The following is a 26,715-nucleotide window of genomic DNA, read 5'->3' as shown; positions in this document are numbered from 1 at the left end:
CCGCTGCTCTCTTCAGAGCCAGCAGGCAGGAACATTTAAGTCTGCTGAAGATGCACCCACAGCCACCCCTTCCCCCAGGTGCTCTGTTCCAGGGACATGGAAGCTTTATCTATAAGCCCCTGCTGCTGCCTTTCTTTCAGAGATGCCCTGCCCAGAGAGGAGGAATCTAGAGAGGCAGCCTGGCTACAGCAGCTTTGCTGAGCTGTGTGCTCTGCCCAGTTTGAACTTCCTAGAGGCTTTGTTCATACTGTGAAGGGAAAACCGCCTACTCAAGCCTCAGTAATGGTGGGTGTCCCTCCCCCCACCAAGTTTGAGCATCCCGGGTTGACTTCAGACTGCTGTGCTGGCAGTAAGAATTTCAAGCCAGTGGATCTTATCTTGCTGGGCTCTGTGGGGGGTGGGATCCACTGAGCTAGACCACTTGACTCCCTGGCTTCAGCCCCCTTTCCACGGGAGTTAAGAGTTCTGTCTCGCTGGAGGTCCAGGTGCCACTGGGGTATGAAAAAGCACACCCGCAGCTAGCTCGGTGTCTGCCCAAATGGCCATTCAGTTTTATGCTTGAAATCCAGGACCCTGGTGGCGTAAGCACCTGAGGGAATCTCTTGGTCTGCGGGTTGTGAAGACCATGGAAAAAGCACAGTATGTGGGCCAGAGTGCACCGTTCCTTGTGACACAGTCCCTCAGGGCTTCCTTTGGCTGGGGGAGAGAGTTCCTCAACCCCTTGCACTTCCTGGGTGAGGCAACGCCCCACCCTGCTTCTGCTAGCCCTCCGTGGGCTGCATCCATTGTCTGACCAGTCCCAGTGAGATGAGCCAGGTATCTCAGTTAGAAATGTAGATATCATCCGCTTTCTGCATTGATCTCGCTGGGAGCTGCAGACTGGAGCTGTTCCTATTCAGCCATTTTGCCAGCCATCTCTGAATAGTGACTTTTTCAATTCAGTTATTGTTTTCAGCTCCGGCATTTTAGTTCCTTTTTATAATTTCTTTCTCATATTGTTTTTTTTCTGATTTTGTTTAGTTCTTTGTCCATGTTTTGCTTTAGTTCTTTTAGCAAATTTAAGATTTTTTTAATTGTAGTAAAATATACACAATAATTTACCATTTTAACCATAGACCATCACCATCATCCATTTACAGAATTAAAAAAATTTTTTTCCAAATGAAAACACTATACCAATTAATCAGTAACTCCCCATTTCTTCCTACTTCCAGCTCCTGGCAACCAACATACTACTTTCTGTCTCTCTGAATTCGACTACTCCAATTACCTTCCGTAGGTGAAATTATACCGTATCAGTCATTTTGCATCTGACTTGTTTAACACAATGTGTTCAAGTTTCATCCATGTTGTAGAATGTGCAAGTATTTCCTTCCTTTTAGAATAATTTTCTTCCTCTTTGAAGAATTTGAATAGTGTGTGTGTATATATATATTGTGTGTGTGTATATATATATACATATACATATATATACACACACATATATATACACACACATACCATTTTTTGTTTATTCATCTGTCAATGGACATTTGGATTGCTTCCACCTATTGTGAACAATACTACTACGAACATGACTGTATATATCAAGCATGACTGTTTGAGTCACTACTTTTTAATAATTTTGGATATATACCTAGAAGTAGAATTGCTGGGTCATATGGTAATTCTATGTTTCATTTTTTGAGGAACAGCCTTACTGCTTTCCACAGTGGCTGCACCATTTAACATTCTCGCCATTAATTCACAAGGTTTCCAATTTCCCCATATCATTGCTAATACCTGTTCTTTCCTTTTCTTTCTTTCTTTTTGTTTATAATTGCCATTTTAACGGGGATAGAATGACATTTCATTGTGAATTTTTTTTTTTAGACGGAGTCTTACTCTGTTACCAGGCTGGAGTGCAGTGGCACAATTACAGCCCACTGCCATCTCTGCCTTCCAGGTGAAAGTGATTCTCCTGCCTCAACCTCCCCAGTAGCTGGGATTACAGGCATGCACTACCATGCCTAGCAAATCTTTGTATTTTTAGTAGAGACAGGGTTTCACCATGTTGGCCAAGCTGGTCTCGAACTCCTGACCTCAGATGATCCACCTGCCTTGGCCTACCAAAGTGCTGGAATTACAGGCATGAGCCACCATGCCTGGCCATCATTGTGAATTTTATTTGCATTTCCCAAATGACATGATGAGCATCTTCTCATGTACTTATTGGGCATTTGTATGTCTTTTTTTGAAGAATGTCTATTCAAGTCCTTTGCTAATTTTTAATTGGTAAGATTGTTTTGTTTAATAACACAATTATTTTAAAGTCTTTAGTAAGTCTGTGATTTTGGGAGGATGGAAAAGGGATTTATTTCTGGAAATTTATTTTTTTCTTTGGAATGGGTTATACATGTTTTCTTGCTTCGTTGTATGCCTTGTGAATTTGTTAAAAATTGTTTTAAAATTGGGCATTTAGAAAAACAGCCATGTCTCCCAGTCCTTATGGACTGTCTCTGAGCAGGGGTAGTCCTTCTTTTATTAGCTGGTTGTTCTCTAGGCCTTGGGACCAGCCTGAATGGAAAACAAATTCTTCTTCAGTCTTTTCTGTATATGGGTCTATTCTGAGCCTTTGTGTGACTTTCTTAATTTTCCCCATATACAAGGTGATTCTTGAATGTTTTACTTTACCAAAGAGTCTCACCTTTAGCTTCTTATGACCTACATGGCCTATTGTAGGTCTCTACCCATAACCTTTTGCTCCAGGCATCTGCTGGTCTTAGTCTCTCTGTAGCTTTCATAAACAGCACCTACTGCTTCTCTTTATTTGAGCTGTAAGTTAGGCAAAACAGACTAGACCTTCAGGCAGCCCCCAGACAGGTTAGAACTTTACAAATAAGGTCTTCTCTGCTCTTCTAGTTTATGGGAAGGAACTGGAAACTGGGATGCTTCCTCTTCCAGACCAAGGCTGCCTTGCCAGAGAGGTGGTAGGGCAAGGGTAAATAAAAACAGCGTATGATTTTTTATCATTTTGAATATAGTTTTTTGTTGATTTTTGCATTTTCTTGATTGATATAGACCTGTGATTATTTTTCCAGAGCTTCTGTAGGGTTAATTTAGCCAGCAGTTTCTTCTCTTTTTTCTTTTTTTCTTTTTTTAGTGTTTCCATGGGGAAGTGAAGACTTGGAGCTTTCTAGTCTGCAAGTTTGTTGACAGTACTCCTAAACTCAGATTTTATGACTTTCTTTTTCTGCTCCTGGATGCCATGCTGGAGGTTTTATGATTTTTTGGGGGGTTATGAGTAGTTTCGGGGATATTGATGGAAATTGATATTTCTGAATGATCTCTCCACTGAAATTGCTCTTAGGTACTATCCCAAATTTCTGGATTTTGAAACTAAGAAACTCCCACTAGAAGGCAAAGTAAAGAAGGTTTGGAGAGTTAGAGTTGAGAAAAATACCTTAAAAAAAAAAAAAAGACAGGGTAGGGTCTCTCTCTGTTGCCCCAGTTGGAGTACAGTGATTATCCATGGACTCAGTCCCACTGCTAATCAGCACAGGAGTTTTGACCTGCTACAGTTCTGACCTGGGCTAGTTTACCACCCCTTAGGCAACCTGATTGTCCCTTGCTCATGAGAGGTCACCATATTGATGCCAAAATTAGTGGCAAATACCTGATCAGCCTAGTGCACTACAACCCACAACTGGACTCAAGCAATCCTCCTGCCTCAGCCTTCCCAGTAGCTGAGGCTACAGGCCTGAGCCTCAGCATTCAGTGAGAAAAATACTTTTCTCTCAATCTCATTTCCTCTTTCTCTCAATGAGGAAATCATTGAGGGTACTACTCACAAGTTCAATGTATGTTGTTTATGAGATCTTGGGGGAGAAGATTTTTCTTTTTCTGATAGGCTTTAGAATGCGTAAATATACTCTGAAAAGTAGACAGGATATTTATCATCTTCATTTGCCTCATGAAGAAATTGAAAGTTAATTAACAGGAGTTTTAGCCAGGTTTCTTCTGCCCCTCTTTTCCACCCCTGAAAATGGAGGATTCTTATTTGCTGATGTGCCTCATGCATCTAGAATGGTGCCTGGAACATACATAGTAGGCAATTAATAAGTATTTGTAAAATGAATGAATGGGAGGAGCTAGTTGTCCATAATAGGAAAAGTGATGATGACTTTGTTATCTTTTTAAAACTTTATTTAGTGAACTTTATAATGAAGTCTAACTATATCAGAAAAGAGTACCAATCGTAAGTACAAAGGTTAGTGAGCTTTCATCAAGTGCATACACTCATGTAACCAGCTTCCAGATACAGAAACAGAATATTATCAGCACTTTAGAATCAGAAATCCCTCCATCTCAAACCCTCTGCTGGTCACTACCCACTACCAACCCCCATCTTCTCTAAAGTGTAACTACCTAGATTTTCAAAATACATGGTTTTGCTTTGTCTATTTTGAACTTTATATGCACTAAATAATACACTGTGTACTCTTGTGTGTGGCTTCTTTTGCTAAATATTTGTTAGATTCATCCATATTATTGAATGAAGGTGTAGTTGAACTTTGTTACCTTTTGAAACTTTATAAAAACATTTTGCTTTGAAATTAATCAATGCCAAGTGAAACTCAGATTTATAGAAAATTAAACTCCAATAGCTATCATTTTTGAAACACATAATGACAGAAACTGTGCCAAGAACTGACATACATGAATGATCTCACATAATTCTCTCAAGTTTCCTGAGGTGTAGGTATTATCCTCATTTTACTGACAAACTCATAGAGAAGTTTATTAACTTGCTAGTAAATAACAAGCTTGTAGTTGATGAAAACCTGTCTGGACCCAGGTTCCTCAGTCAACCATGCTTGTGCTTTACTAATCACCACTCTATTTGTCTCTCTTATGTGAGACTCTATTAATAAATTTTTAATTGAATATGCATTTAGGTAAAGAATGGGGAAAAGTGAGGCTTGTATTAACTTAGAGATAGCTGTCTTGTAGCCATGTGCACCACGTGATAGAACAGTTTGCCAGGGCCTCTTTGCTGTCATGAACTGTGTGTTTGCAGACTCCTTTAGGTCTTGTTCTTTCATCATGACAGGCTAACTCAGGAACTCTGGCCCTAGGAGGAAAGAGGCATGGACCTGGCCTCCTAGGCTCTGTATTACAGATTTGGGCCTCAGGATAAAGTCAGGAAAGACTGTCTCCAGCCATGTCCTGCTTCTGGAAACCCCCATAATCACAGGGTACAGGCCCTATTAGAGGTCAACTCCATACCAGCTGTTCTCAATTTTTTTGTAGGAGGCAGTGACCTTGGTTTAAATCAGTCCCCATTGAGAATAAGATTCCTCTGTCAAGTTATTAGCTGCATCTTGTAGAACTTTTCTCCAGAGGCAAAATCTTCCAGCCAGGGATTTACTGTTTTTAGTTCACAGCTGTTTTCAGCACACCAATAAGAATGATGAACTCTCTTTCCTATTAGGGTGTCCTTGGGCCAACGTTTGGCCTTCTCCATTTTTGTAGCTCTTAACATTCTCCAGGATCACTTCAACTCTTACTTTTGCATCAGTTTGTACAAGATATTAGCAAGAGGATGGAGACATCCATTTGGCACCAGCAAAGGTTGTACTCGCATTGTGTTGTCTCACCACATGCAGCCAAATTCTCCTTTTACCTTTAATTTTTTTAAATTTGAAAATGCTTTATTTGCCAATTTAATAGATTTGACCAACATTTAACTCTTGGTTTAGATCTTTCACTTTCCCAGTTCAGTAGGAGAAAAAAAGCATATCCTCTGTCTTCTAGTCCTGTCCCTTTTAACATACTCTGCCTTAAAAATACTTTGTTCTAATATATCTGTTTCAGGCACAGATATTATAAACATTAATTTTATGAAATGAAAATGCAAATATCATGTCCTCATTTTTTTCTCTTTGATTTTTTTTTTTTTTCTGCTGCTAGCTCTTGAATTGTTTGGGCTTTTTATTAGTGTTTGATATATATTTGGTATGTTAGAAACTTGTGATGTCCCTCCAACTACTAGAGTTCCCACACAGTCACTGGGGAATGGTAACCTCATCTGAGAGCAATTTAAGGCATTATGAGATTACAGACAGGGAATTATTTGCTTGCTTTGTGACTATCTTCTAATTTGGGAGTCCTAGTTATGCTTCATGACCAAGTGTTCTTTTTGCTGTTATGTAAACCTGTTTTGTCAGAGGAGGAATCGGAGATCTTGCTTATGGGAAAAGGGGAAAAGGGGCTATAGGGCTCAGCTAGCAGAGCTCTAAGATGTGGTCAGTAGAAGAAACCTCCTAATATGAAGCAAAGAGGAGGAAGAGAGATGAAAAAAATCTTTTGTATTAATAGAAAAAACCATTTATTGTTACTTCATGCTTAAAGCTTTACATTCACATTTAATCTTCACCATAACCCTATGATGGGTGCATATTATCTGCATATTTTTTCAGATGAGGCTCAATGTCCACAACTGAAAAAACTTCAAGTCTGAATCCAAAGCCAGGTAACTTCTAGTACAGTTGTCCCTTGTGTATCTGTGGGGTTCTTTGATCCCCCAAAGATACCAAAAACACAGGGATGTTCAAGTCCCTCATATAAAATGGTTCAGTATTTGTAAATAACCTATACACACCCTCCCGTATACTTTAGATCATCTCTAGACTACTACTAATACCTAATATAAGAGGAATGCCATGTATATAGATTTTACAATGTATCATTTAGGAAAAAACAAAAAAGTCTTTACATGTTCTGCACAGAGGCAACCATTCATTTTTTTCCCCAAATATTCCCAATGGTTGATTGCATCTGCATATGTGGAGCATCAACTGTGTACTGTTTTCTGTGCTTCATTTCAATCCTTAAAACCAAAATAAAGAGCCTCCCAATGAGAGAAGGGTGTGAGAGCACCACAGACAACTCAGTTTTCAAGCAACAACACTCAAATTTCTATTGAATTTTCTATTTTAAATTTTCTATTACTATTTTTTTGCAAGGAATAAAAGCAAGTGCTTAGTGAATATACCTGTAAGTCCTTAATTTCATGAATTACCAGAATTCATTCTTTTTGGGGGAGTGAGGTAGGAGGTCAAGTAACTTTACATAACTACTATTTCACTAAATGTAATTCTCATTTTTGTGTGAATTAAGAATTGATTAGAAACCTGCCTGGCCAGGATCAACTGGGAGCTGGAGTGACTTCCCAACTCAGGGAAAGGGTGAGTGAGAGACTTCTACATCCCTACTGTAAAATTGTGCAATCTGGGCTGTTGGAGAACCCCTTGACCCTCCCAACCCCTGAAACTAACATAGGGAGCTGCAGGGAGATCACAGAACGAAACTGCTTCAAGAAGGGGTCTTGCACTGAGCCGCATACCTTTTCTGAGACCTAGGCAGCTATACCAAGGAACCATTTCCAAATCTAGCCTGTAGCAGACTACAGACTGTCCTAGGACCCAGTGGTGCCAGGACTGAGGCATTACAGAAACTCAGGCTGTTGCTGATGGAACTCAGGAGTGAGCTAGGAGTGTTTTCTCACCTGGGGTAGGAAGTGAGCAAGGTGTGGGCTGCAGCTGCTGCTGCTGCCAGGAAGCGGGCAACCCCAGGATGGAGATTAGGATATCAACAGGGTGTGAGTTGTCTTTGGGACTTGCTCTTATGACCAAGAAGGTGTAAGCTAGTCGTGGGCTTTCAGTGCTGGAGGGGCCAGCCCCACTAGGACTGGGGTATGAGTGGGGCTTGCATGTTTCCCACCCATTGGCTCAGACTGACCACCCAGGCAAGTCCTCAGTGCAGCTGCTACTGCCTCTTTACCAAGCAGAGCACTCCACCTGAGGCCTGGGGATTGCCCACCCATGCCCATCATGGCTGGTTGCTGCTGTCACCATTAGGGAACATGAACACAAGCCTGCCCAGCTCATTTTGCCCTCCCCCAATCCAAGACAGAGCACATGGCCTGGGGATGTGGGGATTGCCCAACCAATCCACTGCCTCATGTACCTCAGCACCCCTGCAGGCCTGAGGTTGGGCCTTAACTCACAGCCTGTACCTCCTCAGTTGGCATATACCCGCAAGCACCAACTGTGGACCTTGGAGACAGGCCTGCCTAGCCCATCACAGCTACTGTCAATATCAGTGCACACCGATTAGGACCCAAAGAAATCATCTTGCTATGGCTACTGCTATTGCCCATGCCATACCAGCTATCTAGGAGCCTGAGACCCTCTCGACCCCTGCCACTACTGGCATCTGAGCAAGCCACCTTGAGGCCCAAGAATCAGTAACCACCAACATAGGTGCCAGGGTACACCATCTTGAAGCACAAAGATAGGCATGCTCAGCCCACCACTGTCACCACCAGGGCCTTAAGACTGGCCTATGTGGCTTCTTAGCCCCCAGTACAACTTCACTGTATCCTGCACTAATAACTACACCCTAACCCATTGAGAAAATCACAGAAACCAGTAACACTGTTTACAGCTAAATAAATCTATGGAGACTACCTACTGCATATACCCAGAATCAAAGTTGAAGTGCCCTACTCAGCCAACATCATAGATGCATCTTCAGGAAAAATTCTCCCATGTGAAAGTAAATTTTAAAATGTGAAAAAGTGACTATTAAACCAGATGCACAGATATTAATGCAAGGACACAGCCACAAAGCAAGAAAATACAACATCTCCAGAGGAACACAATAATTCTCCAGCAAAAGATCTTAGTCTAAAAGAAATATTTGAAATTCCAGATAAAGAATTCAAAATATTGATTTTAAAGCAGATCAGTGAGATATGAGAGCATTCTGACAAATAATACAGAGAAATTAGAAAAACAGTTCAGAATATGAACAACTTTTCAAAGAGATATTTGAAAAAAGAACCCAGTGGAAATTCTAGAAGTGGCAGGGTGTGGTGGCTCATGCCTGTAATCCCAGCACTTTGGGAGGCTGAGGTGGATGGATCACTTGAGGCCAGGAGTTCGAGACCAGGTTGGCCAACATGGTTAAACCCTGTCTCTACAAAAACTACAAAAATTAGCCAGGTGTGGTGGCATATACCTGTGGTCCCAGCTGTTTGGGAGGCTGAGGAAGGAGAATTGCTTGAACCCAGGAGGCAGGGTTTCAGTGAGCCAATATTGTGCCACTACACTCCAGCTTGGGCGACAGAGCAAGACTGTCTCTTCACCACCCCCCAACCAAACAAACAAAAAAAAAATTCTAGAAGAATTCATTAAAGGAAATAGAAAATGCATTTGAAAGTTTCAACAATAGACTAGACCAGTCAGAAGAAAAAAATCCTAAGACTTGAAGACAGGTCTTTTGAAACAATCTAGCCAGACAATAATGAAGAAAAAAATAGGAAAGAATGAGCAAAACCTTAGTTACATTTTGGACAAAAAGTGGTCCAATATTTAAATTATTAGTATCCCCAAGGGAAAAGGAACAAAATATTAGAAAACATATTTATACTTTGTGTTTATTATTTCATATATTATCTTTATTTAACAAGATAATATATGAAAACCTCCTGGTTCTAGCAAGATATTTAGATATTCAGATACAGGAGGGTCAGTGATCCCTGGACCAAACAAGGCAAAAATACATTACATTACATTACAGCCAGACTAAAGTCAAAGATAAACAGCAAGTTCTAAACGCAGCAAGGGAAAAGTGACTAGTCACTTATAAAAGAAATCCCATCAGAGTAACAGTGAATTTCTCAACAAAAACCTTTCAGGCCAGAAGAGAATGGGATGATATATTCAAAGTGCTGAAAGAAAAAAAAAACCTGCCAGCCAATACTATACCTAGCAAAATATCTTTTATAAAGTCTTTTCCAGACAGGCAAATGCTGAGGGATATTTTACCACTAGAATAGCTCTACAAAAAATGCTTCAGGGTGTCCTAAACCTAAAAGCAAAAGGACATTTACCATGATATAAACACAAGAAAGTATAAAACCTACTGGTAAAGAAATCACACAAAGGAGGAAGAGAAAGGACTCAAATGGTACCACTACAGAAATCCACCAGGATCACAATGACAATAGGAGAAAAAGAAAGAAATGAAAAAATACACAAAACAACTAGAAAATAATTAGCAATATTATAGGAACAATACCTCCCATATCAATAATAATCTTTAACATAAACAGATTAAATTTTCCACTTAAATGTTGTAGAATGGCTGAATGGATTTTTTAAAAACTGTGATCAAACTATATGCTTCTTACAAAAAAATTCACCTATAAAGACAAATAGATAAAAAGCAAAGGGATAGAAAGTTGTTCCATGCAAAATGAAACTGAAAGTGAGCAGGAATAGCTATACTTATGTATCAGATAAAACAGACTAAGTCAAGAACAGTTTTTTCTTTTTTAAATTTTTATTTTACTTTAATTTCTGTGATACATGTGCAGAACATGCAGGTTTGCCACATAGGTATACATGTGCCACAGTGGTCTGCCACACCCGTCAACCTGTCACCTAGATATTAAGCCCCACATGCATTAGGCATTTGTGTCAATGCTCTTCCTTGCCCAACTGGCCCTGGTATGTGATGTTCCCCTCCCCATGTCCATGTGTTCTCGTTGTTCAACTCTCACTTATGAGTGAGAGCAGGTGGTGTTTGGTTTTCTGTTCCTGTGTTAGTTTGCTGAGAATGATGGCTTCCAGCTTCATCCATGTCCCTACAAAGGACATGAACTCATCATTTTTTATGGCTACATAGTATTCCATGGTGTATATGTGCCACATTTTCTTTATCCAGTCTATCATTGATAGGCATTTGGGTTGATTCCAAGTCTTTGCTATTGTAAATAGTACTGCAATAAACATACGTGTGCATGTGTCTTTATAGTGGAATGATTATATTCTTTTTGACCAGTAATGAGATTGCTGGGACAAATGGTATTTCTGGTTCTAGATCCTTGAGGAATCGCCATACTGTCTTCCACAATGGTTGAACTAATTTACACTCCCATCAACAGTGTAAAAGCGTTCCTATTCATAGCCTTGCCAGCATCTGTTGTTTCCTGACTTTTTAATAATTGCCATTCTAACTGGTGTGAGATGATATCTCATTGTGGTTTTGATTTGTATTCAAGAACAGATTTTTTATAAAGCTTTATATATCAATAAATAAAGGATTAGTTCAGTGACAGAACATATAACAATTCTACATATACATGCACCCAACACTGGATCACCCAGATTCATAAAGCAAATATTAAAAAATACTAGATCTACAGGAACAGATAGACTGCAATATGTTAATACTGAGTTACTTCAACATTCCATTCTCAGCATTAAATGGATCATTTAGATGGAAAATCAACAAACATTGAGTTTAAATTGGATTTCAGACCAAATGGACCTAACAGACATTTAGAGAACATTCTATTCAACAACTGTGGAATATACATTCTTTTTTATCAGCAAATGCACCATTTTTCAGGATAGACCATATGTTAGGCTGCAAATCAGTCTCAACAAATGTCAAAAAATCAAAATCATATCAAGTATCTTCTTAGACCACAATGGGATACAACTAGAAATCAATACTTAAGAACTTTGAAAGCTGTAGTTACAAAATTAACATGCTTCTGAAGAAATTAAGATGCAAATTACATTTTTTGACACAAATGAAAATGGAAACATAATATACCAAAACTTGTGCAATACAGCAAAAGCAGTACTAAGAGGGAAGTTTGTATCAGTAAATGTCTACATCAAAAGAGTAGAAAGATTACAAATTAACAGTCTCACAGCGTACCTCAAGGAGCTAGAAAAGCAAGAACAAATCAAACCCAGAATTAGCAGAAGAAAAGAAATAATAAAAATCAGAGAACTAAATGAAATCTAGACTGAGAAAAGTACAAAAGATCAACAAAACAAAAAGTTGCTTCTTCAAAAAGATAAACAAAAATGATAAACTGCCAGGTAGACTAACCAAGAAGCATAGATCCAAATACAATCAAATGAAAAAGGAGACATTACAACTGATACCACAGAATTACAAAAGTTTACCAGAGACTATTACAAACAACTATATACTAACAAATTGGAAAATCTAAATGAAATGAATAAATTCCTAGAAACATTCATCTTACTAAGATTGAATCAAAAAGAAATAGAAAACCTGAACAGATCAATAATGAGTAGTAAAATTGAATTAGTAATAAAAAGTCTCCTAACAACATTTAAGGACTGAATGGATCCCTAGCCAAATTCTACCAAATGTACAAAAAATCCCTACTACCAATCTTTCTGAAACTATTCCAAAAAATTAAAGGTGAGAGAATTCTAACTCATTCAGCAAGGCCAGCATCACCCTGATGCCAAAAATCAGACAAGGATATGAGGAAAAAGAAAACAGGCCAATATCCCTTATGAATATAGATGGCAAAAATCCTCAACAAAATACTAGGAAATCAAATCCAACAGCACAACCAAAAGATAATACACCACAATCAAGTGGGATTTATCCCAGGGATGCAAGGATTGCTCAATATATGTAAATCAATAAACATGATACATCGACAAAAAATGGACAAAAACAATATGATTTTCTTAATAGATGCAGAAAAAGCATTTGATAAAATTCAACAACGCATGATGAAAACTCAAACTGGACATAGAAGGAACACACCTCAAAACAATAAAGGCCACATATGATAAACACACAGCTAACATCATACCCAATTGGCAAAAGTTGAAAGCCTTTACTAAGTGGCTGGAACAAGGCAGGAATGACCACTTTTACCCACTTTTTCAACTTAATACTGGAAGTGTTCCCTGAGCAATCAGGAAAGAGAAAAGGCATCCAAATTGGCAAAGAGGAAGTCAAATTGTCCTTCTTTGCTGATGGGATGATCTTATATCTAGACAACCCTAGAGACTCCATGAAAAAAACTCTTAGATCTGACAAATGAATTCAGTAAGGTTGCAGGACACAAAACTAGGACACAAAAATCAGTAGCATTTCTATACACTAATAATCATGTAGCTGAGAAAGAAATCCCATTTACAATAGATAACCCCCCCCTTCCAAAAAAACCCTAGGAATAAATTTAACCAAGGAGATAAAAGATCTCTACAAGGAAAAGAACAAAACATTGATGAGAGAAACTGAAGGCAACACAAATAGAAAAACATCCCATGCTCATGGATTGGAAAAATTAATATCATTAAAATGACCACATTGGCCATGGCAATCTATAGATTCAACACAATTCCTATCAAAATACCAATTTATTTTTTTACAGAATTGGAAAAATCCTAACATGTATATGAAACCCAAACAGCCTAAATAGCCAAAGCAAACCTGAGCAAAAAGAACAAAGCTGGAAGCATCATGTTACCTAACTTCAAAATGCATTACAAGTAACCAAAACAGTATGGTACTGGTAAAAAAAAAATACGTGTGTATAACACACACACACACACACACACACACACACACACACACACACTAGTGGACCAGAATAGAGAACCCAGCAATAAAGCCACATATTTACAGTCAACTGTTCTTTGACAAAGCTGACAAGAACTTACAGTAGAAAAAGGACACCTTCTTCAATAAATAGTGCTGGGAAAATTGTACAGCCACATGCAGAAGAATGAAACTAGACCCAATCTCTCATCATATACAAAAATCAAATCAAGATGGATTAAAGACGTAAATGTAAGACCTAAAACTATGAAAATAATAGAAAGAAAACCTAGAGAAAACATTCCTGGACATTGGTCAAGGCAAAGAATTTATGACTAAGAATTCAAAAGCATAGCCAACAAAGACAAAAATAGCCAAATGACACTATATTAAACTAAAAAGCTTCTGCACAGCAAAGGAAACAATCAACAGAGTGAGAGAACAACTTGTTGAATGAGAGAAAATGTTTGCAAACTGTTCATCTGACCGGGGACTAATATCCAGAACATAGAAGGAACTCAACAGGAAAAAAGCACAAATCTTTTTAAAAAGTAGGCAAAGTAAGTGAAAAGACATTTCTCAGAAGAAGATGTACAAATGGCAAACAGGTTTATAATCAGTAATCAGAATGGTACAGTCTATACTGATATAGATTATTACTGATTATTTGCCATTTGGCAAACAGGCTTATCAGTAATAATCAGTGATGTATATCAGTAATAATCAGAAATGTAAATTATATCCACAATGAGATATCATCTTATTGTTATTCAGAACAGCTATTATTAAAACAAAACAAAACAAATACTGTTGGCAAGGATGCAAAGAAAAGGGAACTCTTTTTTTTTTTTTTTTTTGAGTCTTGCTCTGTCGCCCAGGCTGGAGTGCAGTGGCACGATCTCGGCTCACTGCAAGCTCCGCCTCCTGGGTTCACGCCATTCTCCTGCCTCAGCCTCCCGAGTAGCTGGGACTACAGGCGCCCGCCACCACGCCCGGCTAATTTTGCTTTGTATTTTAGTACAGATGGGTTTTCACTGTGTGAGCCAGGATAGTCTCTATCTCCTGACCTCGTGATCCGCCTGCCTCGGCCTCCCAAAGTGCTGGGATTACAGCCATGAGCCACCGCGCCCGGCCAAGGGAACTCTTTTTACGTCGTTTGTGGGAATGTAAATTGTACAGCCACTATAGAAGACAGTATGGAAATTTCTTAAACTAAAAATAGAACTGTCATTCAATCCAACAATCCTCCTACGACCTAAAAGGAAAGACGTCAGTACATCAAAGGGATCTCTGCACTGCATATTTATGGCAGCACTATTCACAATAGTAAAGACATGGAATAACCTGTATGTCCACCAGTGGATGCATAGATAAAGAAAATGTGGTATACATATGATGGAGCAGCCACAGAAAAGAACGAAATCTTATGACTTGCAGCAACGTAGATGGCACTGAGGGGTCATTAAGTGAAATAAGCCAGGCACAAGACAAATATCACATGTTATATGTGGGTTATATGTGGGAGCTAAAAAATTTGATCACACGGAGGTAGAGTGGAAAGACATAACAGAGACTGGGAAGGGTGATTGCGGGGAGAGGAGAGAATGAAGAGAACTGGCTTAAAGTATACAAATATATAGCAAGATAGAATGAAGTCAATATTTGGCCATGCGCAGGGTGCACACCTGTAATCCCAGCACTTTGGGAGGCCGAGGTGGGTGGGTCACCTGAGGTCAGGAGTTTGAGATCAGCCTGGCCAACATGGCGAAACCCTGACTCTACTAAAAAGACAAAAAATTAGCCAAGTGTGGTGGCATGCGCCTGTAGTCCCAGCTACTCGGGAGGCTGAGGTGGGAGAATCACTTGAACCCAGGAGGTGGAGATTGCAGTGACCTGAGATTGTGCCACTGTACTCCAGCCTAGGTGACAGAGTAAGACTCCATCTCAGAAAAAAAAATTAATAGAATAGGGTGACTATACTTAAGAAAAATGTTGTACTTCGGTGATGGATACCCTAAAATACACTGACTTGATCACTATGCATTATATATAACACACTTTCTCACATACCTCATACATTTGTACCAAAAAAAATTCATTAAAGAGTCAAATGCCAAATTGAGGACATTAACTCCTTTTGAAACAGCATAAAAAGAAGCCCCTCCAAAAAAAACCATATTTGTTGAGTATATAGGTGAGGGAAACTGTGGCCTTTTAAAGAGTGAATGTTGGATGGGAAAACCAAGGAAGTTTGTAAGAAATTACCTCGTTAGAGAGAATTTAAGCAGGTAGCCTCTAATATACGGGAACAAAAGTATCTTTGTTCTTTTAAACAATTCTCCTAGTAAAACCAAAATAAATGAGTTAATTCTCTTCTAAGCATCTTTTGTGAACACTTTCTCATTCTTTCAACAACTTTGAGTATATTGACAGGGTTGGGGGGTGGTAGGGAGAAAGTCCCTGACTCCTTACTGATAAGTTTGGTGATTTAAGTTAATAAGCAAGTGTCTTCATGAAACAAGCACTCCCCTCAAATCAATTAAGGGAAGAAAAGATGCTTCCCCAGACCTTTTTTTTTTTTTTTTTTGATACTCGCCTCCAGATGGCCTTTAAACCAACAAAATCAATCTAAAATTCTCCACACTCTAAGGATTAGGTGCCTTGTTGAAAAATGACTTTTCTCACTAAGTCTGGCTCTTACACAGCTGATGAGTGCTGGGCAGTGGAATCAAGCAGGACTTAAAGATAAGCTAGAATTACCCGTAGTGGAAGGATTTTTACTATAAACCAACTGAAAAAAGTGAGGAAGAAATGGGTAGTATTGTGTGACAGGGCAGCTGCGTGTGCCTACAAGAAAAGGTTTGTCCTTGGTATGTCTTTCCAGGAGAGGCAAGGGGCCAACAAAGCTTTGTGAATGCTGGCTCATCTGTCATTTCCAGCTGTTTCCCCTGTTCAAGTCCACCTGCAGGCTCAGAAGCAGCAAGCCTTCCCACACCTTCATTTATAGTGTGCTAGCATCAGCAGCCTCCACTAGTAGAGATCCTAGCAGAATGGGGCTCTAGCAGGAAAGGCTTTTGAGCTTGTGGAGTCTTAAATTCTCCCTGCCATGGGCAGTGGAGACTCGCAAATGTGGAGTGGGAGGTTCCCAAGGTTCAGCCAGATGATGCATGGTGAAATGAAGGTTGACAATGTACTCAGAGGGTTGAAATTAAAACGAAAGCCAAGTCATTAGATCACTATGTTTTAACAGAGGTGTTGTGGCTTCTCCTAATATCCTGGCTTGCAGAGTCCTGGAGGAATCTCCCAGTCAATAAGCTCAGAGGTTACTAAATGGTAGTCATTTCCTGGATTGCACTATTTGAATCAGATTTGGCCCAGACTGAACAGAAAGAAATGTGAGAAAGGGAATTCCTTTACTTCATGCATGATGAAAATGATTTCTCTGCCAATTTGGGAAGGATGGAGGGCTGGAAGATTCCCACAACTATTGTTTAGCATCTTGTGGTTCTAGTAAGTGTTTCAGCTGGAGTGCACTGATACTATGTATGGGATGATTCACATGGCAGAGAATGGGTAGAGACGAGGATAATTTTAGCCTCAAGCTCCTTGAAGCCAAGTGGGACTAGATGAGGACAAGGGTATTTGTCTGATACCTTCCAGGCCACCTCTCCTCATTCTTCCAGCCTACCACTCTGCCCTTCTGACTGACATACAGGAAGAAGTATCTTCCCGTAAGAAGAGTAGGCAAGAAGTGGAAGATGAGAGTCTGAAAACAGAGTTGGCCTTAGATCTAAGCAATATGAATTCAACTTTAGTGTACCTGCTATCACTGAAACCCTTCCCAGAACACTGGAGGGGATTTCCTAATCTAAGATTAGAGGTGCTTTACTCTATATCTGTTTTATACTGTCTACATATGCAAAGTGAATACACTAAAAAGTTAGTTGGAAGAAAAAGTGAGTGAATATCTACACCATTTAACCAGAGAAATACTTTGGCCTTAATTATTTGTGTATTATCTTAGATAGTTTAACATAAGACTACCTATCTTAAAAATGTCTTTAAAATTATTTTTTACTCCCTTTTCTTCATTGAGGTGGCAGTCATTCAAGCACTAAAAAAACTTCAGCAAGACAACACTTAGAGTGCATTAAATAAATATAAATTTTATTAAAAACACTCACATAGCATTGTCAGGAATGATATAATAATAAACAGCTTTCAAATAACCTGCATTCATAACATTACAATACTTACAGTATTTATAACCATCCTCAGATCTTATAAACAAACATCTCATGAAAATGAAATGAAACTAGTTTTTAAAAAAAGCATAGAAAAATGCACACAGAAGTTCATTATCTTAGTGTCAAACTGCGAAAGTTCCCTACACAAGTTAACCACTAGCTTTAGAAGTGAACTGTACATCACTGTGCGTCAATCAAGATGAAAAATTCATTCAAGTAAAGTTGACACCACTCAGAAGCATTTTCAAGTATGGCTATATAGTCAACCTGATATTCCTATATTAGCAAATTGTAGATCTGCTTTCCATTCATTCTAACTGAGGCAGGTTTTATATTTACAATTACAGATCTGATATTTACAATATGCCACTCAGTTTCTTCTCTTCCTTATGTAACCTCTCCCCAACCCCCCAAACTATACTTCCTGTTCTTGTTGGCCAGCAGTTTAACAAATGACAGTAGGTGATACAGAAATCAAATATTAAGAATGGCTGATCAAAATCACCAAATGCACATGTAGTAACTAAATGTTTGGGGCTAGGTAGTATGGTATACAAAAAACATTAAAATCATGGTTTGTAAGCAAAGCAAACATTTTTGGAAATGTTTGCAAATTGGATACAACCACAAATTCAATATATTTTTTAAAAAGACAAAAGCCAGCTTGCAAAGATTTGACCAATAAAACCCAAATGCCTCCTCTGATTAAGAATTTATTTTAAATACTAGTAAGCAAAAATGTATTTAGGCCAAAATGTAATTGTACAATCTATTGCACACCATGCCTGTAGGTGTTTGCCTGTTTAAGGGAAGTCCTCATGGAGTATGTACCTTCAGTGATTACAGGATCAAAAAAACTTAGAGAGTTAAAAGTCGCTGGCCAACAATCACTTGCCAAACTCCCGCCTTACAATTTTTCCCTTTATCAACTCAGTGCATTCTATTTTCATTGTAATATGTTTTTTACCTGCTTGAAACAGTCAAAAGATTCCTCAAACTTTTAAAATGCTTTTCTTTACAATAAAAAGAGCCAACAGATTTACAAAATTAGTTTTAGTTACATCAGTACATGTACAAGTAAAATAGAAGGGATTCAAAATAAAAGGGTTAAATCCCTGACAAAGAATATATTTATTAACCTACAACAATTTTACATAAACACAGGTGACATGTTGGCATAAGGAGAACATGAGCTGAAATATCCCTGAATTTTTAGAACAAAAAGGTTGAAATTCAAGTTATACTTGCTAAGAAATCAAGTATTTAAAAAAGGTATGCTTTTTTTTTTAATAATAAAAAAAAGGACTTGGAAAAAAATGATGGTACACAATGCTTTCACTCTCAGTTCAATATCCTATTGCCAAACTAGTGTTGAGGTATATGACAAGTAGGAACATCACTCAAACATTTAATGAATTCTTAGCTCACATTATGATATATTTGTAGCAGGCTGAGTAGCACCATCATGATGTGAATTCTGCTTCAAACTCATATATATATGTATATATATAATTTTTTTTACAGTACTAAAATACTAAAGCATTGCGTTAAAAAAGTTTTGTTTACAATTTAATTTACTATACAACTCTTTCACTTCTTTATACAAATTAACGATTTAAAACCACCACAGCAAACCAGCTGCCTGTTTTTGTTTCTTTTTAACTGACAGATTCACATGGAACTAACCCTGTTTATTCATCTTATGCAGGCATCAGTCTGCTCAATCCTCTTGTTAAAGAGGACACTTAAGCTAAGAAATGACAACATCACAATGTACATAATTATCAACACAAAGGCAGACTGCCACTCAGTTCTCTGAAGAGCATATGATCCATAAAATAGCATAGGCTTCAGTGAACTAGCTTTGTTGAGTCTGTAGCATGCGGCTAATTATTACCTGCAGTTAATAGAAAATTCTTAAAACTGTACATTTTTGAGTAATGAACTTGTCATACAATTTTGTATAAAACTGTTTTACAGTATAGCATGTGAGATGAGCACCAGAAAACATGTTTTGTGGACTAACGTATTCCCTTGAATCCAGTAAGCCCCATGGTGGATTTAACTGGCTGTGTTAAAAATGGACACAATTGCTCATCAGCAGATGCACGGCTAAAAGCAAAAATATTTTAAAAGCTTTCCTTGTTTCCTTAAAAAAATCAACTTTGCATTCTAAAATGAAAGTAAACTTGTTTTTTAAACGTCTCAGTACCTTAGCATTGTTCAAGTTGTCAAAGCTTAGGTAGACAAAGTGCTTCTAAAACACCATTTCAAATATTTATACATATACATGTGCGTGCACATATAAATGTTTGTGTATATATGTACATCTATACTTTTATTGTCCTACAAGGACTTCACTGGATGAGCAAAATCCAGAGGCCTTTAAAATGTCCACATTTTAAAAACTAGGCTTGTGTAAGAATAGGTAATTATGATAAAAACTTGAATGAAAAGGTACCCCTATTATTCAAGGGCACTGGAGTACACTGATAGCATCTTGATGATATAAAGGCATTAAATTTTCAGCTATTAAAGACACCATTTTCTTAGCACCATTTCTTAGAACATCCAAACAAATTCAGTGTTTTCCTGCTATTCATTTATGCTTCCTGTAGCTATTTTGATAAATAAAAGTTATTAAGATTACAGTAAAAACTGCATTTCAAAAAGCCATAATTCCAGTATTTCAGTACATCATATATTCAGCACCAGATGGTATTTTAAGATTCCTGTCACTGTAATACTACAGTACTTGTTTGATTTGTGTTCCATGACTATGCAGACTTGATATTATTAAAAGTGGTCACAGATGTGTAGAGTTGTAAGGGGGGGGGAATCACATTTACATATCTCGTCCAATAATAGAACCAGTGTTTAAAAATGTAAATTGTGGAACACTTTCTTCCCCACCTTCTTTTTGCATAGAATGCTTTGGTCTTTTCCTAGATGCCATCTGTGACCACTTGGGAGCCAGTGAAAATTAAGTGCTGTGGTAAGATAACCTCGTTTGTTGCTGGTGAGCTGAGGTTTTTCCTACCACGTTTGTCATGAATACTGTGACCTTTCCCCACTGCCCATGTCACGAGAACTAGACTACTGACAGGTTGGTTGTGGTCTTTTCAAGTGAGGTAACCAACAAAAGGGGGTAATATCATATATATCTGTTGTAAGGCCCTGTGACCCGAGTGAAGGCATATGGAGATGTAGTTACTGTGGAGTCTGTGGTCACGGACATGGTCCTTTCGGCAAGGGACTTGATGAAACGCAGGTAAGTGGGCTCTGAAGGTTCATGTGGCTCAGCAGGCTCCCGTTTCACTTTTTTGCCATGGGATTTCTGAGGCACATAGTCTGGGCCATACTTTTCACACTCTTCCTCTTTCTCACGGGCTTTTTCAGCCATTTTGGCTTCCCAAAGAGCCAAGCCATGTTTTGGCTCATTCATGCTCTTATGCTGGTAAAAGACGAGGGAGATCCTGGTGGGGTGATTCCTATTGGGATTCTTTAAAGGGGTTGTGGCATGCAGCTCACGCTTTGCACACTCAATGAGAATTGACCCATGAGTTGGAGCCACGGCCACTCCCCCAATGTCAGGATCCAGAAAGCTCTGCTCGCTGTCTGACCAGACCTCATCGTTGTCCTCTGCACCAGAAGCAACACCCTGGACTAGTGCCAATGGCTGCTTTTCCTGACCATTAGCATCATTTAATTTGTGTAAGCCTCCTTGGACACAAGCAGTTCTATCATGGTTAAGAGCTGGAAGCATGTCTGATAACCCATTAGCTGTGTGGGAAAGCATGTCATTCTCCTTGTTTTGGAGATGCAGGGCATGAAGAGAGCTGTTGTACATGCCCGGAGCTGCACTGTAGTTATGGATTATGTGAGAAGGTGAATGATGTTCACCATTTTTATAGTCCATGTTTAGACTGCTCAAATTGGGTGGTAATCTAGAGGTGGCTCCCATGAAGGGGCCATCCATCTCATGAGTGGGATAAGGAGGCAATTTCCCTACATGATGTACATTTGGTCTAATGGTACAACTGTTGAAACCATCTCCCTGCATATTTTGGTTTCCATAACCTAAGTATTTAGCTGTAAAACTCTGGCTATTTCCAAACCTTGGCTGGTAAAGCGTATGGATGGGTGGTAGATTTAGCTTAGACAGAGGGTCTTGGCTTGGATACCTATAAAGATCCATGGGCTGAGACTGGGGAGAATAGGAACCCAGATATGGGGAGCAGTTGTCCACTGATAGGTTTCCATTGCATTGATATGATGGATATTGGTTATTCTGATTCAAAAGCCCAGGGTAAGGGTTCATGGGATTAGAAGAATTCAAATATGAACCTGCAGCTTGAGATGAGGTGGAATAGAAGTTCATAGGGCTGGTGCTTCCATAGATATCTGAAGTGTGTGAAGAGCTTGGATAAGGACTAACTGGATTGGGCCGTCTCACGTATGGATTGGTGGATCCAGAAGCAGAATAACAGTTGACAGACTCTGTCTGAGGGTGATGTGGCTGCTGCTGCTGGGGTCTCTGCTGCTGTTGGGGCTGTGGTGGCTGCTTCTGTAGAGGCTGGGGCTGCTGGGACTGCTGCATGACTGGTCCTGAAAGTTGCAAAAGTTCTGTGGACAGGGTAAGAGAGAATAGAAACAGATATCTTTGATGTTGATGATTATTTATGAAGTCTAGTGAGGATACTTAAATGTATGTAAGAAACTCCACTAGGAATATACAACACCCATTAAGCAAAGGTAAGAGCAAAGTCAGGGTTCTGCTCATTATCCAGCACAATTTTTCATCTAAGGCATTAAAAATGCAGAACTTAGTGGAAAAAAAAAATGTAATAAACATCCAAAGCCATTCCATTGAGAGCAACACGTTCTTTGGAACTTCTAAACATGCCTCTGCTTGAAGTGTCCTCCTTTATCCTCCCTCTCTCCCTACCCTTCCTTGGTGTAGTCATCCCTTCCTCAAGGGACCACTGTGACCTCATCTTCTAGTGCTTTTGGTAATACTCAACTGCAAAGATAGATCTGATAACGCAATACTCACAATGTATTATAGGTATGTTTTTAGCCCTCTCTTCACCCCCACTGGTAAGTAAATTCCTAAATGGGAGGGACAATGCTTTATTTTACTTCTTCATTGCCTGGCATGCAATGGAATTTGCTACATAATTAAAATAATATTTATTATGCAAGATTCAGGAATGTTGTGAAAAAAGGAATGACACGCATTTAAACACAAAAAGCATCTTATATAATCAACAAATGCTACTTTATGAGCAGGCTTTCCAGAAAGGAAGTTAACACAGTTGTAGATAACACTTTAAAGAAACTTTCAGCTTTGTAAATGAAACTTATAAAAGTCATATTTCTGTTTTGACCTCACTTTAAAAAGTCATACGAGTTAAGAACAAATAGATGAAACTGTAATGGCAGTTCTGAGAATAGAAGTGATTATTACCCGCAGAAGCCAGTTAAAAGGGAGCAGAGACAAGGTTCTATCTGATTATATTTCACAACTAACCTAAATGAACAGTATTAGAGAAGTCAATGAATCAATAAACACTTATCAAGCATCTTTCGCATATTGTTCTAAATTAATTAACTTAGTTCCTCTGAGCTTGGAAATTAGTTCCTCTGAGCTTGGAAATGAATCAGTAGAGAAATTTGACATCACGAAGCAGCAAAGATGGCTAGTTCTAAGCAAACTGGTTTGCTTTTGTTAACGGCCAGGCCAATACCATCTCCAAATTTTGGATTTTTTTTTCTTTTTACAAACTGCAGACATAAAGCAAGAGGCTATGGAAAGAAAATAACTTAGTATTCATGAATAATGTTCTATTGTTATTACTACAGCTGTAATCTATTTCGATGGGTAAAAGTTTTATAGGATATCTACATGTAGAACCCCACCTAAACCACAGACTCAACATGTCTAAGCAAAGGTTTTATTATCCTCTCTCTCTCAATCATATTTTCAAACTTCTTACTTCAATAAATAGTACTGTTTTAGAACCCTAAAACAGTAGGCTAAGTTCAGGTTTAAAACTTTGGAGTCGTCTTTAAATTTTTCTACTCTTTCATCCCAATGTTTTGTCACCAATATATTGATTTTCATTTTCCTATTTTGAAGAGCTCGTTTGCACTATTTTGCTAGATCTTTGCTACTAACAAAATTCAAGGTCTTGTTACCTCAGTCCTGGTTTACTGCGTCTGTCTCCAGACTATTAGCTCCTCTACTAATTTGACCTACTGCCAAATTACAATGAATTTCATCATATCACTTACCTGTTAAAAAATGTTGCTGTTTATTATAGAATAAAATCCAAACTTTTCCATGTTTTCCATGTTGATGGTGCAATATCTTATTACCATCTCTGAGAACAAAGCCTGGCCCTTGCTACTTTAGAGAAGACTCTGGCACAGAACTAAGACCATGACTGATGTTAACTTTCCAAAATTAACAATGTTCATTTTACAATGAGAGCACATGGACACATGGTAGGGGGGTGGGGACAACACACACTGGGGCCTGTTGGTAGGGATGCATCAGGAAGATGCTGGGCTTAATACCTAGGTAATAGGTTGATCTGTGCAGCAAATCACCATGGCACATGTTTACTTATATAACAAACCTGCACATCCTACATGTGTACCCAAGAACTTACAAGTTGATGGGGGCAAAACCAAAATAATGTTCATTTTTAATATACCACACAACACATTTATCTACAAATGCTTTACATTCAATTTACCTGCCAACTGTTTAGCCTGGCTTGCATTTTCAGTTTGTTTTGCACGTGATGGGGCTGACTTTTCCTTTTCATTTTTATTTGAGCTGTTCTCCAGGGAGGAAAGCTTTTCAGCTGCAGCTTTCTTGGCTTCTAGTTTCCTTTGTCGGCAAGTCTTGACCGGCTCTGCTAACATCCTGACTTTTCGCCGAAAAGAACTCAATACCTGAATGGCACCACTCCGCTTTTTCTCCTCCTGAGCTTCCACACTCCCAAACTCATCCACATCAGAGACTTTGTATAAAGGCAGAACGTGAAGCTGTTCATCCTCAGGTTTTCCTCCAAATTCTCGATTGTCTTCTCTGGTGAGAGTGCATACCTGGTAGGGAAGTAAGACGTGACAGCCTCAGCTACAGGTCCCAAAGAAAATGTGTGTGTGTGTACCTTTCTCCTCTCAGTATCCAGATTTGTGTTGGAGGCCTAGTTGATCCAGATCAGTGACATGTATATTACCATAAAACCATTCTACCTGTTATTAATGAAAATAGTATCAAAATGGTACAGGGAGATAAGAGGAATTGACATTGCCCACCCACCCTTTCTTTGAGTCTGTCAGGAACAGGTTACCTGTGGTGACCCTTGTTCTTCACATATGTTTCTGTCTATGGGAAGAAGCAACACTCCCCTAAAATGAAGCACTCTCTTGCTTTTCACACTTCAAAAATAGATGTGCTAGATGTGAAGCCTCTTCAAAAAGAGGTTAAAAGTTTTTTCTATGAAATGACTTCCTCCGTTTTTGGTAGTATCACATTTGCCTCATCTCATACTTCTGAACACAAATTTAATGTCTTTCCACATACCTGACACCTAACTCTTTATGTTTAAGAAATTTCCACAAGATAACGGAAGTAAAAATATAAAAAATGAAAAGGGAAAGATTTGGCTGATATAGGTAATATGCAACCTAATACTATTTTCACTATCATCCTCCTTTGTACTCTGTCAAACCTTTCTCTTCATTTCTTTTCTGAAATATGACCACATATAAGTGGGTACTCTGAAAAGGGTATGGGGTGGAGGGAGGAAAGCTACCTCTGTTGCTTTGATAATTAAATGGTACTTTTTTCTTTGGTTACCACAATTACATTAGCTTTGTAAAAGATTATTTGTGGTTTTAAAACACTAGCTTTTTAGTATTTAGTGTTTTTGATCAATGGAAACAATGTGATCTAATATAAAATTAGAAGACATTCTTGAGAGAAATGTGATCATAACGGACTGACTTTAGAAATGTGATCATAATGGACTGACTTCAGAAATAACTTTAACATGAGATGGTATTAATGACTCTGTCACTTCCTGCCCAGAAAAGTCTTCAAAGTCATGTCTCTGAGCACCTTGTTACTTTTCCCATACATATTTAACACTATTCAGTTCTTATCTAATGCTCCTTTCCATTTCACTTCACAGAACCCATGCTCTATCAGAGGCAAATTCTTCTTGATTCTAAACATCCTTCTCATCATCTTACTCTCTGTCACCTTGCTGGAATGAAACATGGTTATATTAGGATGCACTATAGCTCCAGTTATCATTTACTACTTCTGCTTTTCAGAAACTAGCATAGCCTCCTAATAATGAGCAGGTGCTGAGTACATGATTAGTGATGATTTTAGATGTTGGGGTGGTTGGTAGACCTTGTGTTTGTTCTCCTGGATCAGAAGTTAGCAAACCAGAACCTATGGCTAATGTACCTCACAGCTTGTGTTTGTATGGCCACTAAACTAAGAATGGTTTTCACATTTTCAAGGTTTTAAAAAAACAAAACCACCAAACAATCTGACAGAAATCCTATGTGGCCTGCAATGCCTAAAATACTTATTATCTTGCCCTTTATAGAGGAGAGTTCTCCAATCTCTGATCTAGACCATTAAATGAATACCTTCTCTGCTTCTCAACAAAAACTTCATACCAACTTCTTCAAATTACTTCAGCTATCATCTAATACCTCCCTGAATGCTTTTCTGCCCTAGAATATGACTTTACTTCCTGATACCTATTTCCATATTCTCACTGGCCATCTTCCTCAACTATACCTACATCCATGTTGATGATTCATTAGGTTGACTGATTTATAGGTTTTTCAACAGAACATTTTGTTCTTTATCTCTACAAATATGTTGGTGTATGTTCTCTCTATATATATTATATATATATATATATATATGTGTGTGTGTGTGTGTGTGTGTATATATATATATATATAGACAGAGAGAGAGAGAGTTGTA

The 26,715-nt window shown here is 38.5% G+C and overlaps 1 protein-coding gene across 1 annotated transcript in view; it reads right to left on the bottom strand.

The window, feature by feature from the left end:
• Positions 1-17,580: 17,580 nt before the first annotated feature.
• Positions 17,581-26,715, bottom strand: part of TET2 (tet methylcytosine dioxygenase 2) — a 131,037-nt gene continuing 121,902 nt past the window's right edge. Inside the window, exons 10-11 of the mRNA XM_011943259.1 lie at positions 24,452-24,806; positions 17,581-22,313 (exon numbers count right to left, since the gene is read on the bottom strand). Coding sequence (XP_011798649.1) covers positions 20,842-22,313; positions 24,452-24,806 — 1,827 coding nt within the window. The 3' untranslated portion in view covers positions 17,581-20,841. The remainder of the gene's footprint in view (positions 22,314-24,451; positions 24,807-26,715) is intronic.

This window comes from Colobus angolensis, unplaced genomic scaffold, assembly GCF_000951035.1.
Source record: "Colobus angolensis palliatus isolate OR3802 unplaced genomic scaffold, Cang.pa_1.0 Scaffold217, whole genome shotgun sequence".
NCBI lineage: Eukaryota > Metazoa > Chordata > Mammalia > Primates > Cercopithecidae > Colobus > Colobus angolensis.
This window is presented reverse-complemented; position numbering and strand designations above follow the sequence as displayed.